The following is a 20,373-nucleotide window of genomic DNA, read 5'->3' as shown; positions in this document are numbered from 1 at the left end:
GTGCTTGTCTAAGTGTTGGTCCAAACTAGAGCCACTTGCGGCGCCACCTCGGGGAAACTTGAGGGCTGGTTTTAGCTGTACGTAGTGTTCATCCGGTGTTGCCCTGAGAACGAGATATGTGCAGCTCCCATCAGGATGTCGGCGCATCGGGCGGTCTTGCTGGACTTGTTTTACCATTGTCGAGGATGTCTTGTAACCGGGATTCCGAGCCTGATTGGGTCTTCCCGCTAGAAGGAATATCCTTCGTTGACCGTGAGAGCTTGTGATGGGCTAAGTTGGGACACCCCTGCAGGGATTTGAACTTTCGAAAGCCGTGCCCACAGTTATGGGCAGATGGGAATTTGTTAACGTCCGGTTGTAGAAAACCTGAAGTTGATCTTAATTAAAATACATCAACCGCGTGTGTAACCGTGATGGTCTCTTTCCGGCGGAGTCCGGGAAGTGAACACGGTATTGGAGTTATGCTTGACGTAGGTTGTTCTAGGATCAGTTCTTGATCATACTTTTATCGACCATGCTTTGCCTTCTCTTCTCGCTCTCATTTGCGTATGTTAGCCACCATATATGCTAGTCGCTTGCTGCAGCTCCACCTCATACCTTTTACCTTACCCATAAGCTTAAATAGTCTTGATCGCGAGGGTGTGAGATTGCTGAGTCCCCGTGACTCACAGATACTTCCAAAACCAGCTTGCAGGTGCCGTTGAACCATGCAGATGACGCAACCAAGCTCAAGGAGGAGCTCGATGAAGATCTTGCCCTTTGTGTTGTTTCGTTCTAGTTGATCAGTAGTGGAGCCCAGTTGGGGTCGATCGGGAACCTTGCCGCATTTGGGGGTTCTTCTTTTATTTTGGTTTCGTAGTCGGACCTTGATTGTATTTGGATGTTGTAATGATTTATTCATGTATTGTGTGAAGTGGCGATTGTAAGCCAACTATGTATCTTTTTCCCTTATGTATTACATGGGTTGTGTGGAGATTACCTCACTTGCGATATTGCTTTCAATGCGGTTATGCCTCTAAGTCGTGCTTCGACACGTGTGAGATATAGCCGCATCGAGGACGTTATAGGGATATCCCGTGCGAGTGCGACGGAGGGCTGAAAGGGTGGTCCATTTTGTTGCCTCCTATCATGCCATTCGATGTCCCGCAGCGCATAATGATCTTCAGAAGGATCTCATTGAGGAGTGGTGGGCATGAAATGGACGACAAAGAGCATCATGATTTGTGCGTTTGTTATTGTATTGTTGAACTATTTGTTGTGTTTAATTGCACTATTTGTTGTATTGAACGGTAAACTGTTTGTTTGAGTTGTAATAAACGAAATTAAACTATTTATTTTTGTTTGTTTTGATCTTTTTGCTTCTATTTTCGAATGCATATGTTGTTTGTGCGAGTCGCGCGCGTTGCATTTTTGCGCTCTGCTGGAGCGGCGCGCGCGCGCTGCATTTTAGCGCGGTTGCTGGAGCCAGCGCTGCGTGGCGCGTCAAACCAGGCGATGCGCGCGCGGCATATTTGTTTTTTGCGCGCGGCACAACCGGCGCCTGTTGGAGATGCTCTTACGGAGAGAGCAGGTACTTGATTTTCCTATCTACTCCCTCCATTCCAAAATATAGTGCGCCCGCGCTTCCTGAGATCCAACTTTGACCATAAATTAACCAACGAGACCAACTACGGCGGAAGAAAAAATTATATAATTAAAAACTTCTTTCGAATACGAATTCACTGATATAATTTTTGCTTCCGCCGCAATCGGTCTTGGTAGTTAAATTTACGGTCAAAGTTGAATCACGTGGATAGAGGAAGCACTACATTATGGAATGGAGAGAGTATTTCACAGTAAGAAACCTGCATATGGAAAAGATGGTGGAAAATTTGTTTAACTAGTACCAACTCATCCATCACTCTATAGATTTCTGTTGCTTAGAACATTTGTACTGCATATTTATCATCAGTTCATGATTTTGGAAAAACAGCACAAATTGTACAGTATAACTCAATAACAACTGAGCATCTGTAACAAACATGCCAGCACTCAAATGGATCTCTGAACACAACCTCGCAATTACACATCTCTGATTCTCTGAACATGTACACAATGACACATAAAATTCAGAAAAGCAGGCCAACACTAATGGCCGATCCGGCGATCAAGTTCTACTTGATGGCTCATAGATGGCTCATCCAAGCACACAGTTACAATACATCAAGAGAGTTTATGCAAGCATTTACATTTTTTTTGAAGCTTATGCAAGCATTTACATAGATGGCTTATCAAAGCACAGTCACATCTAGTAGAGAGTTTCATTACACTCTTTGCGCTGCGTTCCACACGGCCAGTGGGATTTTGAGTAGATTCTTCTGGGGCATGGCCGGCGGGATGAACTTGATCCTTGGTGTCTTCTTTTTCGGAAACGACAGAGCGTCGACCTTCGCAGCGGCGGCGGCGGCAGCGGCGGAACGAGGAGCATCGAACCATGGGTGCTTCAGCGCGGCGGCTGCCGTCAGCCGCTTCTCGGGGTTGCATGTGAGGAGCCCTTGCAACACCTGAAATCCTTCCTCGGATAGCTTGTCTTCAGGGAAAGAATACCGCAGCCGGCTGTACTTGCACCCCGCCGGCAGCCGTCTCAGCGCCTCGGCGGTGAGCGGCAGCGAGGTGAACCCTGGCCACGTCCTCTCGTCCGGCATCCCGAGCACACAGAAGATGCTCCACAGCTGCCTTATGTCATTCTTCGTCTTGTCTTCGTCGTCATCTTCGAGGTAGCCCTTGAACATCGTCTTGCCGGTGAGCAGTTCGGCAAAGACGCAGCCGATGGACCACGTGTCCACTTGCGCGTCGTAGTCCTTCTTGCCAAGGATCATCTCGGGCGCCATGTAGGACGTCGTGCCGGCCCGGTTGTACGGCGGCCAGCCGGACATGGACATGGCCAGCCCGAGGTCGCAAATCTTGACGAGCTCCCCGTTTCTCCCGACGAGGATATTGGCTGGCTTGATGTCACGGTGAACGATGTGGCGGTCGTGCCCGTGCATCTTTTCCGCACCGGTCAGGAGCTTCCACATGAAGTCGCGCACCGTGGATTCCGGGAGCGGCGGGTCGCTGCGCCTGTCCCACAATAAAGAGTGGAGGCTCGACGCCTCGACGTACTCCATGACGAGGCCGGCGGTGTCGCCGGTGGCCGGGTCGCACAGCAGGCCCTCGAAGCCGACGACGTAAGGGTTTCCGTCGCAGGCCTCGAGGAACCGCGCCTCCCGCTCAAGATCTTCGACGTCGGGGGAGGAGAGGAACTTGACGGCCACGTTCTTTTTGGTGACGCGGTGGCGCATCCTGTGGACGACGCCGAAGCCGCCTTTGCCTAGGCGGGCCACCTTCTCGTAGTCGTCGGTGCTCCCGATGGAGGCGCGGCTCCTCTTGCAGCACGTCGGCGATTGTTGATGTTGAGCCGTGGCGTGGCCGTGGCCGGCGTCGAGGACGGCAGCAGGTCGCTTGCGGGCAGCCATGGCGAACTTCCTTGGTTGCTGGAGAGGGCGGCGAGATGGATGATGGAGAAGGGGGAGGGAGGAACTTCCGTATGGATCCATGCTCTGCGTTGGCAATTTGTTTCGACAGGTTGCCTCACCGAGTCGCCATGGAATTCAGTTCAGTTTCAGTCCGAGTTCGTTCGCCTTGCTGCCTGCGTTGTCCGCCCGATGGCGGATTCACGGTTCGTTTGTTTCCGACTCGAATTCAGGTTCTTCGTTTCCGATTCGGTTTCAATATATGCTGACGAGACGATCCACACGGAAAGCTCGCCCCTTCCCGCCTCCAACCAAGCCGTCGATCGAGCCGAGCGCCATGGCCGTCTGCAACTGCAAGAGACCTGCTGCCGTCCTCGACACGACGACACCGGCCACGCTACGAGCAGCCAAGGACCAGAAACGACCGGCTGCCGCAAGAGGAGGCGCATCGGTTGGATCAGCGGCACCGAGGACTACGAGGAGACGCGCGGCACCGGCAAGCAGGGCGGCTCCGGCGTCGTCGTCAAGGTGTGCCACCGCGCCACGGGCAGATCGTGGCGATCAAGTTCCTCCGCTGCACCGAGGACCCCGCCGACGCCACTAGGGAGCTCCGGCGCGAGGCCGGCTCGCAGGACTATGATCGGTAGCACACGAAATGGATCAACAAACCTCGGGCGTTCCCCACTCACCCTGATTCATAGTTTAATACTACTACAAAGTATAGCAGTGATCCTGACAATTCTTGAGAAATGTTCAGGTTCAGGTTCACAAAATGGATCTCGGGATTGGCCAGTGTCGGCCGCTATGGAGTTCTTGGGAAATGTTCAGGTTCAGATAGTTCAGGTCCTGACAATTGCCCGTTCCTGAAGATGACCCTTGCCCACTAGGATCATTTTGAGGGAACCAAGATTGGATTGTCTGATTGAAGCATTCTGGAAATGTGAACCACAATTGCTTGTTTTCATGACATGTTTGGGCCAGTTTTTTTAGGCGGCTTAAAAAATAAGCTGCCTCTCTCCAGCTTAAAAAATAAGCCGCTCCCAAAATTTGTTGAGGCTTCTAGACCCATAACTAGTTCAGAAGCCCCAATGAATGAGGGAGACGGCTTATGGGAAAAGTTAGGGAGGAGGCGGCTTTTTTTTTAACCATTGCACCAGCCACTGCGTTACCAATTAGAAGGACAAGGTACTGCTCGAGTGTCAAGTACCAGGACAGGAGCGACCTTGCTTTGCCATGTGGAGCAGGAACAACTAATGGACTCATGTGCTTCTTGAATTGACTGATGTGAAAAACGCCATGTATTTGTGCGATGCCCAGAAGCTGCAGTTTCTATGCTCCTGCGCCAGTTTTCTTCGGAACTAGAAATGGTCCATAGAATTTAGTAGCCAGTTTGAGTCCTATACGGATGCCAAAAGCTGCCATGGTTGCAATTTTTAAGTAAACCAGATGTCTCACTTCATAGTTCATGTCAGCCGTTCTCTCTGTTTATCTGCATACCTTTTCATTCTGGCTTGAGCTTGTTCCAAGTTATTTTTTAATTGAGTTTGTAAAGATTTCTTCTCTTCAAGGAATGATCTAGCCTCACTGTCAACAGGTCAGGGACTGAAACTTCATTTATGCGAGGTGGAAGAAATCCATATAGGAATTGAAACTTGAAAGGGAGTAAATTCAGTAGCTGTGCTGCTGCGGTGACGTTGCTAGACACTAATGTGAACTGTGAAATCATGCTTGCGTTTTAGTACTACTATAGGGAATGGTGGCACTAGGAGCTGTTGTTTATGGTCTCTTGCGCTTGCGTATCATATATCTAGCGGCGAACGGCCTGTTTTCCTTTCTGATGATCCACAAACGGCCTGTTCATGCGTTCGTTCAAGAGATTAAAAGATTAGGAGGCTGCTGTTTTTGTTCTGGCTGATCAATGATCATGCATCTTGCAACCTGTTTCCGCGGAAAAAGAACATTTCTAAGATGAACGAAGCTTGTTAACACGGACGAAAGGTTAAAAGAATAAGGTGATGACATCACAAGAGCGGCAGACAAACGACCGAACATGCAGGATTTTCATAGACACCAGACGAACATACGATCATCTCACATGAACACGAAATCATATGCCACCACCACGACAAAGACAAACACCTCAGAGTGAACACATACATGCTTCCGCATTGCAGAACAAGGTAAAGCATCCATCGTAACCACAAGACTTGGTTCGCATACCACGGGAAAGCTTCTCCCCTTACCATTTACCAGTACCCTTCAGCCAGTTTCAAGGCACAAACTCAGCTACATTTTAAGGTTTGTGACTGATCACCATTAGGAAGGGAACTAAAAACAAGAGGAACTGAAAAAAAAAACCTGTTGATGCAAACATTCTCCTGAAATCTTTGCCTTGTGCCAATTGCCCATTTGTACAGCAGTCCTTTCGCCTGCGGAGAATGCAAAAGAGATCAGACATCATGTAAACCTTTTAAAATGAAAATTAGATATACTAAAAAGACATCGAAAGTTTTGAAACCAGATAACATCCAAACCACCATACACAAACAAATTATAGTTAAGAGAGAGAAACCCCATCCTTTATTCATGTTAGATCATTTAGAATGTACCTACATGTATTTAGAAAGAAACAGAAGTTATTTTTATACCAGATTTAGTGGATGGCTCGGGCCAGGGCGAGGGTCGGGGCAGTCTCCGAGGTAGGGGTCGGGCCTGTGGCGTTCTCCAGGGCAGGGGTGGGGCCTGTCGCGATCCGCGGGGCACCTGTCAGGGCAGACGCTTTCCTGTGCACGATAACCTTAGCCCAAGCTTCCTTTGTGATCTTGTCTGCGTGGGTGGCCTCCTTTAAGTCCACTGGGCCTGACATCTGTGTCACTTCCTCCTCATCCTCATCGCTGAACCCACGCTTGATTGCCATCTTAATCTTGTCCCTGGCTCGGAGCCGGTACATGTTGGGAAAGGAGCTGCAATGTCACATAGAAATGTCTCAGCAGAAGACAACTGCAGACCTAAAGAACTGATGCTTCAGAGACAAACGTAAAGAAAATGCATATTTGATGACACAATACTAAGCTACAACAACTATGTGCTACGGGATCTGATTAGATAAACAGTAATGTAACACCAATATGAAGTACACACGAATTCCACGTCTAACCAGCAGTATTTAATGTACCCAACCCTTTTTTAAACTCGGTTAAAACTACAGAATTGAGGAAACAGCTGTGGCATTAATTATTGAAAATTGAGTTAATTCTTGTGTACATTGTCCATGTGGATAACTGACGACATAGTGGAGTACTAAGAAGCAGCATCAACTTATATACTTCTGGAAACAGCAGCATAACACCACAAATCTGAATACAGCATAGTGCTTGCAGATCGCAAGGTCTGACCAGAAGTATTAACAAGGTAAGCTGTACTCGAGTTGCATCGCAGAGGAACATAGATAAACAGTAGTGTAAAAACACAGAACTGTTATAAGGATTTCTGAACTCTGAGTCTGGCAATGTTAAACACAGAACTGTTATAAACAAGGAACTTCCCTAAACAATCTGTCCAGAGAGAAAAGCAAGGAAGAATCACCAATCACTGGACCAGAGAACAGTACTCTTGAATCATTCTGCAGCAGTTCCAACTCTAGATAGTTTCTCTAGCACCATATCTCAAAGTCACCAATCAACCCCATGGCATTTTCTATTTTCTATCTACTGAAGAAATAATCAACCTCGAGATACAAGGGAGACACCTGGGTTTTGTAAACCAAACACCGGTTCGGATTCCCCTGGGTTCTACTATAAACCAATTGGGGTCTACTCGAATTAGCACGGAATTGAACAAGCCTATTTGACAATTTACAGACGACCCATCCAAAGACTTGTAATACTAGAATGAGAAAAGTATACTTTTCGTCCCTCAACTCTTCGCAAAGTTTAGTTTTCGTCCCTCAACTCTAAAACCGGACAGAGTGCACCCCGAACTCTCGAAACCGGACAGAGTGCACCCCGATGTCATTTTACCACAAAATTTTGCATGCACCTTGCCCACCTGAGCGTCGTCGATGCCAAAAAATTTCAGAATTTTTTTGCTATTTTTTTTATTTTACTGTTCACTTTAGTGTACATTTACTTTTGTTTTTTTGCTGCGTGCTTCTCGAACTTCCAAACATGATGAAAATTTGCACGCACGTGGCGCACCTGAGTATTTTCGATGCCATAAAATTTCAGATTTTTTTGAATTTTTTTGCTATTTTTTTCGAATTTACTGTTCATCGGGTGTACTGTTTATGCGCGGTCAAAACTGGGTTGACTCAGCAGCAGGGACGAAAAGTGACCGTTTTTGAGAGTTCGGGGTGCACTTTATCCGGTTTTAGAGTTGAAGGACGAAAACTAAACTTTGCGAAGAGTTGAGGGACGAAAAGTATACTTTTCTCTACTAGAATTGATAAAAACTGAACTAGCATACATGGATAACGAGTCTAGTGGATCTAACAACCACAAGGGTTGGCACACTTCCCGAATGATGTGCTTCTCCATTCCTTGTCCCATGCAATGTTCGTCACTTCATGTGCACAATTCGGATAAACACATGCTGCATGAAAAAAAAATCCCTGACCGACCACAGCCATATCTAACCAGCTAGGAAAGACAGGCCTATCAAGCACTGATACGGACCATCATAGATGATTGAGCAACATGAACTTGGCATAATCTGGACGGAGTGTATCAGAATTGCAAAAAAAAAAAAAAAAAAAAAAAAACGGAAGGAACAACCTACGCAATCACCCTTTCTCGCTTAGGATGCGTGAAGGTGCAGCAATGGCGGGAGCGCCAAGCAGCAAAATCACGTATCTCCTCCTCACCCATGTCCCCCTCTCGCCTCCCTCTCCCCCTCTCTCCGACTTCCCCATCACCCGCCGCCGCGTCGGCAGCCTCGCCCGCGGTCCCCGGAAAGCCCTAGGTCGGTTCCCCGCCGCCGCCGAACTCAACCGTCGGACCCCTCGTCCAACGGCCCCGAAACACAATGCAGGTCGGAGGGAGATCATACCGAGTCATGTCGCCGGCGAGAGGGCGAGGCGCGCGGAGATCGTCGGCCCAGTCGCTGCGGCGGCAGAAGGCGAAGGCGCGGCAGGCGTCGCTTGCTTCGCCAGGAAGGATGATGCTTCGGGAGACACTCGCTTCGCTCTCTCCAGTCTCGTGCGACGGCCAGCCAAGCACGAATCTTAAAGCAGGCCCGCCAGACCGGCTCGCGGCGCGCGGTCTCGTACGGTCTGGTCTGCCCCGGTCCGGTCGGGCTCGGGTCCGCACCGCACCGCACCCTTCCGGCTCGGGGTAAAAACCCTAGCTCGCGCTCCAGGCCGGGGGAAGCGAAGTGGTGGGGAAAGAAGAACCGGTAGAGAAGAAGAGGATGACGACGACGGAGACGGCGACGGCGAGGGAGCCGCGCGAGGCGTCCCGGCGGGAGGGCCGCGACTCGCACGGGAGGCGCCCGCACTCCTCGTCCAGGTCGCGCCGGGACGACCCCAGGTAAGCGCCCAGACCAACCCACCGCAACCCCCGTCGTCTCCCCCGATCCGTCTCGCTAGAATTTTTCAGATTAGTAACCAGTTCCTTGCGCTTGCGATTCCCGATCGGCGCATCGTGCTCGCGCGGCAATGCGATCCGCGCCCGTGCTGACCCCATTCCGGAACTCGTTTTTGGTAGCCCGAGGAGGCGGAGAGACGACATGAGGCATGAGTCCGACAGGAGCCAGCACAGGCGTCGGGCCGAGGAGGGCGCCGATGATGCGGGCGACCGTGATGAGGGGAGGAACAGGCACCTGCAAGACGTTAAGGCGCGGAGCGATGGTCCTGATCCGGGCCGCCGGGAGGGGAAGCCGCCGCCGGGCGACGCGAAGGAGGACCCTCCGGCGAGGCACGAGAGGTCTCCCAGGGGAACCAAGCGGTTCTCCGAGACGAGGGAGGCATGGCGGCCTAGATCTTCGTTCTTTCAGGTTCTTGTCTTCTATACACGTGTGCAGAAAAGGGATTGTTGTCAGTGGGTTATGTTCTTTGCTCTCAGTGGTTTGATAGCTGTTAGCTTAATAGCTAGTAGAGGATCGCGGCATGAATGTTTACGTGTGCTGGAGCAGTAACTGTCAATTCTTGTGCAGGTTCCGTTATGAAATGTCTATCTTTAATGCTATCTAGGAATTAGGAGTATAAACTAGCAAGAAGGCTAATTGTCTTAAATTACACCTTGATATATATATATATATATATGTTACTTCCTTACATGTTGGGTTGCAAACTTTCAGCTATTTCAGTATGTAGTGATGATTTATTCCAATGGTATAGTTTCCTCTCTAGAAGTCAAGTGTATAGAATTATATAGTAATATAACTTGTACCTCCTTATTATGCACTTCCTCCATCTGCAGATGTAAGTCGTAATTTTGTTTTCTGCGGTCCACAAGACCACAATGCAAGATCTATACTATGTGTTCTGTTATATTATAATATAGGTAATAGTTTGTGTTAGTATTTTGCAAGAGAAAGCCAGTGCTAAAATTTTCATGTATGTATTCACATATACTGATGGTCAAACTTTTGAAGGTTGATCATGGATCCCATGGCACCTGTATATTTAGAGACGGAGGGAGTACTATTCTACTCATTTTAGTGGCTTTCTGATTCAATTTGGTTGAGCCTATATTGTAGTTTACAAAGAAGTTCTAGAGTCCATATGCTCTCCCATAACGTTTATTTATTTAAATCAAATTATGCTTATTCATTTTTGTAAGAGTCCAGTTGTATTAAAACACATATACTTAGGTGATCTACCTTGTACAACACATGGATGCTGAGCAAAGACTATGTGTTTTCTTTTACATTGTTATTCATGTTCATGTTAATTGCTTGTACTGTTACGGAACTAGTTGTGGTCAGAATGTTGGGTTGTTGCTAAAGAATATCTCTCTTGTCAGGTCATCATGCATAAGTGCTATATTTCTGGTGATTTAGTGGTAGTTCTCTTGTGACACATACCTTCAAATGTCCACTTTATTAACAACATTAGGCTACTTGTACTTGTATGTACAGCATGATGAGCGTGAACGTGCTAGGCAAGGTGGTCGACACTATGGTCGCCAAGGTAGTGGGGAGCTGCCTTACTAGTTCTTACTTTCTGCACTACTTTATCTTTCTATCCCTTTGCTTAGGGTATTTTTTGTTTTTCATTTTAAAGATTATGGAAGACAAAGGGATCAAAATGAGCATCTCAATGATAGAGATAGACACAAGTCTGAGGGACATGGTTTTCAGGAAAAGGTTGGGCAGGCTCACCAACAGAGTGATGTTGATTCTACATGGAAGCACGATGGGTTTTTCAAGTTGCAGGAAGACGCTCCGGTTGCCAAAAGGAGGCCAGGGTTTAAGGAGATGAGAATGCCACTGGAGGGGCAAGAATCAGCTCATGCTGTTACAGAACCGAATTCAAGATCACGTATACCTGATCAACCTGGGTGGACCTCTGGAATGGGAGAAGAAAGGATAAACTACCATTCACGGGAATTCATAAGGCCTGATGATCGAGATACCAGGAGGGGATATTCTGATTACCGGAGTGTTGGTCAGAGAAATGGCTATGATCCAAGAGGGCGTTTTGCTGGCAGAGGGGGAAGGGGCAGAGACAGGTTTGACTACCAGTATGGTGGAAGAAGCAACATGCACGAGGAGACCGGTGATCATCAGACAGAAAAATGGAAGCATGACCTTTATGATGAGACGAACAGTACCCCAGCTCCGATGACTGAAGAAGAGCAGATTGCAAAAGTCGAAGCACTGTTGGCGCTGTAGTTACCATTTTTGTTGTTGCCTGGAGTTATTTGCGATGGGTAAATGATAGTTATCTTTCCTCATTGTTGTCTGGACTCTGGAGCTGTTTGGGATGGCTCGATGGTTATGTACTTGGTCTAGTTGTTATTGAATCTAACTATATGGCGCTCTGCTGGAATTTGGTGTCTTATCTATGAATTTTCATTTACATGATATTTTCTTCCCCCCTTTGAACTCATGAACTCTTGATTTGGATTGAAAATGTTCTCTTCTTCCCTTTGGTGTGAAAGTGTTTGTAACAAACATTATCAGTCTGTGTCAGATCCACTGAACAAGTATGCTCTTTAACATGTTACTATTGAATTTGTGTCTGTCCATTATCTTGGAAGTATTATTCTATTTGTCCAGCACATCCCTACTGCTGGTGGATGATCACCTAATATACTCTACCACTGCCAGTTTAGCTTGGTTTGATGATCTGTCGCAAAATAGCCTGTTTTGTTTGATGAAAAAACTGCCCTGACTAGAAGGCAAAATTACCTAGTACACTCTGCCAGTTTAGCTTGGTTTGATGATCACCTAGTATACTCAGTTCTCTTTTGGGGTGTGCCCTTGCGCCTCAAACTGAGAGGGCAACACACCAAGTTATAGCGCAACATTCTAACAGCACCAAGTTATAACGCAACACTCCGGCAGCTTGGTAGGGAATGAGAATTCAAAGGATACAAGACATAATCCATTGTTTGGTTGGGGCAAGGGAATTGTGGAAGGATGGGAAACTGAATTAAGAAGGTCAAATCTCAAGTATCTCTTCCGCGCCCCCTATTAATTCACCTAGGGTGAGATTTCCTCTTGAGTTCCCACTGCTAATTCGCAACACACACACTAAAATATTGGATTGGGACTAGCAATCAACTCTCCAAACCTAATGCCCCAACAAACTCCCTCCTGTACTCTCATTCCCTTTCTCCGAAGTAACCAAACACGCTAAGTGATACACACCGAGGGAAGTTCATCGGTAGACCCACCACCTTTGTACTTACCGGCTACTCCATGCTACGATACTTCTAATTCCACCATGCCGCATGCTTGTGACCTCCTCCTTGATTTGTGATGGGACGGAGATGTTGGGCCGCTCGTTGTCGAAGATGCCACGTTTCGCTACTTTTAAATTCGCCACGTAGGGAGTAGGATAACGAAATATGTGCTCTTTTGGGCGTTAGGGGATGGGCCTCTGCCTTGATTGTCCCGAGTAGATTGGCGATGTTGGTCCGCTCCTTGTCGAAGACGACACATTACACTACTTTCAAATCCACCACGCGCGGGAGCATGATAACCGAAGACGCTCTTTCGTGCCGCATCAGGGGAGGGGCCTCCGCCTTGATTGTGTCGAGTAGGCTGACGATGTTGGGCTTCTCATCATAAAAAAAGCTATGTTTTGCTACTTCTACATCCACCACACCACAGGCATGATAACCGAAAGAGGTGCCCTTCCACGGGCCATAGGGAGGAGGGGGACCTTTCTCGTTATCATATCATTAACTCGAAGGTAGAGCAAAAGTAAGCTACTCCTTCCCATCCGCAACAATTAATACAAATTGGAGGGAGTATAATTTTTTAGTATATCTTAAACTTGACGCTACTACTGCATATAGATCATCTCATCCTTAATTTGGAAAACCTAAATCTCATCCTTAAATTCTGGCTCCCAAATTAATCATTACCTGGCCCGTTTCATTTCTACAAGCAACTCCCACTCAAAACCCCCACAAACCCACACATTGCTTCACCCCCCTCCCCTTCCCCTTCCCCTTCTCCCCTCCGTTCCCTCCCCTCCGCTCCCCCCTACCGAACCCCAATGTCGTCCTCGTCGTCGTCGCCGCCGGCGCGCCGCTCCGTGTTCGACGCCGCCTACATCCGCGCGGAGTTCGACGCCGCCGGCATCTCCCCCACCTTCATCCCTACCATCTGGAAGTACGCCTTTCTAGCCCCTTGAACCCTACGCGCGCGCCGCGCCCCATATCTCCGTTCCCCCCTTGTTTCGAGCGGCGGTGCTCACTCTGTGTCGGCGTGTGCAGGTACGTGCTGCAGAACCCTAGGTGCAGCGACCTCGACGGCGTCCCGTCCCTCTCGGCGGCCGCGTACGCGCTCCTGCGGAACAAGTTCCGGCCGACCACCTCGACCCTCACCGCCGCCGCCGAATCCAAGGACCGCACCACCACCAAGCTGCTCATCCGCCTCCAGGTGACTGCTTAGCTGCTCGCGTCAGATCAATTTTGGGGATGGTGATGTAGGATGCGACGGTTTGGTCTTGTAAGCCTTTTAGGTCTTGTATATATAAGCCTTTTAGGCCTGATGATTGCTATGAGATTCGCATCGTTTCACCCTTCCCGATTTTTTCCCTGCACATTTGCATGACATTGCGCCATTATAGTTTTTACTATGCAAGCATCCAGTGGCGGAGCTTGAGCAAGAATTAAGAGGGGGCTAAATGAGTCTTACAGGGAGTTGGAGGGGGCTAATTTAGGATATTGTGTCAATGGACAAGCTTTTCTAAGCTGGCAATGTTATAGTTTCCCTTGTTATCCTAATCCTAGTCCCTAGATATGAGAGATTGACTCAGTGCTGATTTTGTTGTCTGCAGTCCTACCCTGGTTTTGGACCTTTATATACGACAATTCACTGACTCCCCTTATGTTCTCAGCACCTTTCTGGTTTATAGCTTTTGTGTTTTGCTTTTGCAAAAAATTGTCCCTTTTGATTCTACTACGTTAGATATTGATAAACATGCATAGTTTAATGGGACCATAATTGAATGGCCGCTTGAGAAACATTTTATGGATCAAGCCTTGCCATGAGCTTCTCCAGTGAACCATGCACAAGTCCTGGACCATAGCGTGTAGAAGGGCCTATTGAAGTATTTTGCTGTCTAATGTGACCTACACTAATAAATATCTAAATCATCTCAGGCTCATTACATGTGTGGTGTTTATGGGTTACTATACTAAGATAAAAAAATTCCATGTATTAAATCAAAATGTATCAGTACTTATCTATGAACTTCATTCCAATGCCGGTCAAAGAACTATGCTGTTTGATTCAAGTGCAAGCAAGCATCAGCCACTTGTATGAATGTTGTTGAGGAAATTGATGTACAAATTGTTATCTGTATCTTCAGTAGCAATATGTTAGCATGTTTTTCTTGGTCTCTAGATATGCCGCCTGCCCAGGTGATCATGATAATTGTAGTGAACTGGGATTTATGAGGTTATATACCAATAGGAGGATGGCAGGGCAGTATGGCTAATTCAGGAGGGGTTATAATTATATTGGGGATTGAGAGGGTGAAGTAGATGGGAGATACTTCCTCCATTCCTTTATATAAGGTGTATTTATTTTTTGATAAGATTCCAGAATGTAAGGTGCATTTCTTATAATTCCTCATAATTCCCTTGTTAGCCCTCCAGAAAAAAGGAAGTATCTCTGTCCTGATTGTCTGTATCTCTCCTTGTGGCAAAAGGAGTATATTGTAATATTCTTACTTGATAAAAATGGATGGGCTCTTTATATAGAGCTGGCCCTAACAAATTGATTCTAAACAAATCTCATATCTAAGGAAATATCTTATCTATGATTGATTTAAGGCCCAGGCTAAGATGTATCATACCTCTTATTGGCTTAAGGCCCAAGCTAATTGATGTCTTACCTCTAATTGAGTACCCCTAGCCTAAATGCTAATATTCCTAACTTTCAGATGACTGTAATTATATCCCTTAACTGGAGTCAGCTACGACCGGCTGGGTCTAGTGTGTGGGTGACCCATCCACATGACAATAATACACTTGATCCAAGCTTGGATGCTTCAAGTTGTGTTGGACTTATGACATCATGTGCTGTATTAGTTTTATAGTTTCCTAACAATCTGAATTTTACACAATCACATCTTGAACTCTGTAATGCCACTCAGTACCATTTCATTTCATCATCACTGCCAATTTGTGACTTGATTTGGTTGCTTGCATGTGAATCACCTTTCCTTTTGTTATTGCTGTTGTCAGATACTTTTGCTTGTTTCCATTTGGTGGCACAAATTATTTTACTTGATAGATTGTTCTAGCTTCTAATATCAAAGGTATTGGACTAATCACACTTCAAATTTTGTGGCTCTAGAATGGAGAATCTGTAGAAGCAGTGATCATGCGGTATGATTCACGACTGGGGAAGTATGATGGGAAGACACGCCCTGGAGGAGTGCGTTCAACCCTGTGTGTATCATCACAGGTAGATATATTTTCCTTTCATATTGAACAACCAGTGCTTTAGTAAGACCTAAAGACTTGTTTCTAATGGCGTAAATTGTTTAGGTAGTACTGCTTCTGTGGACCTGTTGGTAACCTTTTGTGCGGTAGCATACTATGATCATTGTTAAGCTTACAACTTTCTGATTATTTTTATTGACTTTGCCCTATAATATAACACAGGTTGGGTGCAAGATGGGCTGTAGATTCTGTGCTACCGGAACAATGGGATTCAAAAGCAACCTTTCCTCTGGAGAAATTGTTGAGCAGCTGGTCCATGCAACCCGTTATTCTCAAATTCGAAACATTGTTTTCATGGTAATTTTAACGTGTTACGACTTTCCTGGTATTTCTTTTCGAAAGAAAATCATGCCCACTGGAGTTTTTTCATCATCCTAACCTGATTCATTTGTGTTGTTTGGTTTTATTATTGATTTTTCCATGTACTTTGCGTGGCGATTTACGGTCAGAAAGTCAAAGCCATGGCGCATCTTTTTAAGTGTCGCCGTTGTATTTTGTTGTTGTTTCATGACCGATGTTTGTAAATAATATGATTTTTGTTGGCAAAGGTTGTCTGCTGTATGGGTTTGTTCTTGTATGAGGCTAGTAGGCAGGATCACTGTGCTTCATGTTACATATACATGTGTTCATAAACATTCATGCAAGTTCAAATTATTGTATGGAAAACCATTTGTACTTGTATCGATGAGTGCTCCACTGTCTTATATCTATACAATGTGTCTTTATAGACAAACTACTGTGCCAATTGGGTTACTAGTGCTCATGTTATTAGTGAGAAAATTGGTAGATAATCTTATTGGATCTGATGTCTGGTAAACAGTATTCTCTAGATGACTTTCAATTTATGTACTTGCTCTGCCGTATATGCAGGGAATGGGGGAGCCATTAAACAACTATACTGCTTTGGTTGAAGCAATCCAAGTCTTGACAGGATTTCCCTTTCAGATTTCACCCAAGAGAGTTACTGTATCTACTGTAAGCATACCTGCATAAGTAGCTTGTTTGCATGTTGAAATATCATTCTTGAGATGATTTTCTGATGACAGTCTTAACCTTATTGAACACTTGTTAAAGTGACTTTCTGGATGAGCTATTATTGCCCCTGTTTTGTGATAAACCACACACTGGAAAATTGCGTAAAATATGAGTGGTTGACAACTGTGCAATGATCACCCAGCAAATAGTGTGCAGTGGGCATTGGATATTAGTAAGGATGTACTTGTCTGCTGAGTGGTCATCTTCTATTTCAGTGTTGTTAATTATTTTGCTGTCCAAATAATAATTTTGTTGGTTACCTGGATCAATAGAAGCATTCCCCTTTTTACTCCACCTATTATTGAAGCTGCTTCCAGTCTAGACTCGAAAAATGGATAAACCTGTATTGCAGTATACCTTTGTTCCTGTCCTTTTGTCTGGTGAAGACTTATCGATGCTGATAACTTGATATTAATTTGTGCTTTTGTGCTATCCATACTTTTGACTTGTACTATCTTTGCTACTATGGCTTGTGTACCATATGGTTCATCATGGTGTAAGTATGCCCTGCTAATATTTAGTTGAACTATCGAGTTTTGTTTAGGATTAATGTAGCTAAAAAATTGATCATCATTTAGGATTGGACTTGGAGCAACTGTTGTAAATCTTAGTTTATATCGTAATATTATATGATGTACTGCAGGTTGGGATTATCCATTCAATCAACAAGTTCAACAATGATCTTCCAAATATAAATTTAGCCGTGTCATTGCATGCTCCTGACCAAGACATACGTTGTCATATAATGCCTGCTGCACGGGCCTTTCCTTTAGCAAAGCTAATGAATGCATTACAATCGTATCAAAACGCGAGGTAAGATTCTACAAATGTCACGACTTTGTCAGTGCCAAAGTTTTAGAATGAGTAGTTTTAAGTATCAACGATCTTGCTTCCATGTTCCATTGCAGCAAGCAGACAATATTCATTGAGTACATTATGCTTGATGGAGTGAACGATCAGGAGGAGCATGCCCACAAGCTTGGTAAACTACTTGAAAATTTTAAAGCGGTGAGATACGTTGTCTCTTGTTACTATTTTTTTTTCTTTCAAAACTGTTGTGAACCATCTGAAGTTCTGAACTGCATCTGATGTGAATGTGTGCTTCAAATTAGTTATTTTTTCTTAGGCAGCTAGCACATAATGCCATGACCAGTTGAGCATAATGAATTTTTTAGTGCATTGCGATTTTGCTTATTTCATCTTCGTTGATGGTCGCATGTTGAAACCAATCATCACTCTGTTCTCCTAATCACTGACAGGTTGTTAACCTGATACCATTCAATCCAATTGGCTCAGCAAGCACGTTCAAGACAAGCAGTGACCAGAGCATCAAGAAGTTTCAGAAGGTCCTGAGAGGCATCTACAGCATCAGAACCACCGTTCGCCAGGAGATGGGTCAAGACATAGCCGGTGCTTGTGGGCAGTTGGTGGTTAGCCTGCCCGACGAAAGATCGGCAGGCGGGGCCACCCTTCTGTCAGACATCGAAGACCTCAGGATCTGACTTCTGCCCTGCCTGTTGCTCGATATATCATCGCAAAGTCGAGTTATATTACCAATCAGCGTCATGACTTGATATAGTAACTAGCACCGCAGTTCCCAAGCAAGCTTTAAAATATGGACCTGGTTTTGGCCATCGTGGCGTGTGTTTCCCTTCGAACTTGGGAAACACAATTTTGCTGCTGTCGGCACAAATGTCACAAACCTGGTTTTTGTGGACAGCAACTGGAAAATGCTAGCAACTCTTTCTAAGCCTTGTGATGGACATATATATATAGTAGCACCGCAGTGCTGGCCCCGCCTTGGATGTTTTTAGCTCGTGTCGAAGTTGGATGTATACCTGGAAGTTCTCGTTTGGATCTCCTGCTGCTATTTTGATATTTGATCTGGGTGTGTTGGGCTCGAGCTCTTCTTTGCTGCTTGTTTGTTTACTTGTTTGTTGCCTGGTTGCTCAGACGTTATGGTGCTGCATGTGTGAGGTGATGATGTGTGGAGCTGGCAATTGGTGGGGGGGTCATGTGTAGTGTGGTTGCAAGACATGGTGAAGCACATGAGTTGTGTTGCTCGTTTTCTTTTCTGGCGTCTAGGAAATGTTTTTTTTTTTCAAAACGGATCGTCTAGGAAATGTGGATGCTTGGTGGCAGCCTGCTGGGAGTACTCCCTTCGTCCCAAAATATATTGGAAGGTCTTAATTTTTCATGTGCCTACTTTCAAGGTGCCTGAAAAATGATTTGGCGTGAAGTTGATTTTCGTGGACAAGAAAAAGGAGGCGAAGCAGAGCGAGGCCTTGCCAGAGTTGGGGCGGGTGGCAGGATGAAGATGGCAGGGCAGGGCAGGGCAGTTGTTGGAATGATCCAACGGTTCAGCCAAATCGACTGAAGCCGAGTTCCTCAGGCGACTTGCAGATAGGCAGTCTTTTAATTACTCCGTCTGTAAAAATATATATAATTGACGCTTTTTGCAGTTCTTATTCAACTGTTTGGCATATAAGACTTGAGGCAGGTAAAAACGTACCGTAGTAATTATGTCAACAAATTTCTTTTTTAGGAAAGACCATCATGACTAACTTTATTAAAATCAAACCACACTTACATCATCCGCTAAGAATTTGACAATAAAGCTCGGAAGCGAATTGAACCACTCTAAAGGTTGGTTCTCTTGTCCCATACAATTAGCACATGTGTTACTACACTAGGCTCCCTATTACAAAATTCGATATAAGCCTTCTCGAAACTTACCGACTCACCACGACAATCATTGAGTAGCCCTCATCTTCCTTCAAAGCCTGGACAATTGTGATATTGTCCATATGGATTAGAATGTTGTTGCATCTATCTTTGTTACAAGTTTCAGTCCTTTAAGCAACACCACTGCTTCCGCTGAAACCACATCCGAAACATGCTCAATCACTGCCGTTCAGCCAGAAGAAACGGCCCCATGTGATCCTGCATTACAGCGCCGCAAGATCCTCTAGAATCATGATCAGAAAATGAGGCATCCATGTTGATCAAAATTTGTCCAGCTAGGCCCTTGCTCCACTGGTTCAGTCTTGGAGTTGAAGTTGGGTTCCCGGCAGCCCGCACATAGCTGAGCGCCAGCGGCTGGACCTCTGGACCAGTTCGTCTTGGGGGTAGCACCTCTTCTTCTCTTACAACACCTCTCCTCTGCCATCATAGATACCAGCAAGTGGTCGCTATCATTTATGAGAATTGAACTAGTTCCATATAAGGGATTTGACAAGATGAGACACATAACAGGATCATGATCATCAAGTTCATGACAACAAATCCTAATGGAACATATAAGGTGCCCTTTCATTCTCCAGGAAATATTTCCTTGATTTTCGGATGACCCGGCTTATCTTTGCAGTTATCCTTATTTAGCAGAATCTAGTGAGTGTTCCATTAAAAGGAAAGAGAGCTATTCGTTGTAGGATTGATCCAGACAACCCAACCTAAGTCACCTATTGCGCCTAACCTAAGTATAGTGCCAGTGGTCGGCGAGGAGAAGTTCATTCCTGTAGAGAAGAGAGGGGATCCTATTTCCTTTCCCCCTTTCCCAGTATGGCAACCTAAGCCAAAAAGGAAAGAAAGAGAACAAGATTCGGTGCGTTCTTCGCGAAAGAAAAGAAACGATCTGGAGCGTCCGATGCTGGGATCGCGAGATCGTGCGGCCACGAGGCTCCGGATAGCGGGCGCAGCCCCCTCCAACGGGTCCT

General features: G+C 45.9%; 3 protein-coding genes and 1 long non-coding RNA gene across 4 annotated transcripts; 2 read left to right on the top strand and 2 right to left on the bottom strand.

The window, feature by feature from the left end:
• Positions 1-2,075: 2,075 nt before the first annotated feature.
• LOC123081702 (putative cyclin-dependent kinase F-2) lies at positions 2,076-4,170 on the bottom strand. The gene has a single exon (XM_044504247.1). The coding sequence runs from the start codon at positions 3,573-3,575 to the stop codon at positions 2,304-2,306; it is 1,272 nt and encodes a 423-aa protein (XP_044360182.1). The 5' UTR covers positions 3,576-4,170; the 3' UTR covers positions 2,076-2,303.
• A 1,360-nt stretch (positions 4,171-5,530) lies between these two features.
• On the bottom strand, positions 5,531-8,693 carry LOC123084990 (uncharacterized). The gene is made up of 3 exons (XR_006439476.1): positions 8,538-8,693; positions 6,140-6,454; positions 5,531-5,920 (listed from the first exon to the last, which is right to left on the bottom strand). It is a non-coding gene; the product is annotated as an uncharacterized lncRNA (long non-coding RNA).
• Positions 8,694-8,815: 122 nt separating this feature from the next.
• Positions 8,816-11,666, top strand: LOC123084989 (eukaryotic translation initiation factor 3 subunit A). The gene is made up of 4 exons (XM_044506541.1): positions 8,816-9,016; positions 9,194-9,482; positions 10,569-10,620; positions 10,714-11,666. The coding sequence occupies exons 1-4, from the start codon at positions 8,898-8,900 to the stop codon at positions 11,322-11,324; spliced, it is 1,071 nt and encodes a 356-aa protein (XP_044362476.1). The 5' UTR covers positions 8,816-8,897; the 3' UTR covers positions 11,325-11,666.
• A 1,410-nt stretch (positions 11,667-13,076) lies between these two features.
• LOC123084988 (dual-specificity RNA methyltransferase RlmN) lies at positions 13,077-18,470 on the top strand. Its single transcript, XM_044506540.1, has 8 exons — positions 13,077-13,277; positions 13,382-13,547; positions 15,474-15,584; positions 15,785-15,919; positions 16,493-16,597; positions 17,301-17,470; positions 17,566-17,665; positions 17,917-18,470. Exons 1-8 carry the CDS (start codon positions 13,162-13,164, stop codon positions 18,157-18,159), a joined length of 1,146 nt encoding a protein of 381 aa, XP_044362475.1. The 5' UTR covers positions 13,077-13,161; the 3' UTR covers positions 18,160-18,470.
• The last annotated feature ends 1,903 nt before the right edge of the window (positions 18,471-20,373 follow it).

This window comes from Triticum aestivum, chromosome 4A, assembly GCF_018294505.1.
Source record: "Triticum aestivum cultivar Chinese Spring chromosome 4A, IWGSC CS RefSeq v2.1, whole genome shotgun sequence".
Lineage (NCBI taxonomy): Eukaryota > Viridiplantae > Streptophyta > Magnoliopsida > Poales > Poaceae > Triticum > Triticum aestivum.
Note: the sequence above shows the minus strand (reverse complement) of the source record. Positions and strands in the feature narration are given on the sequence as shown.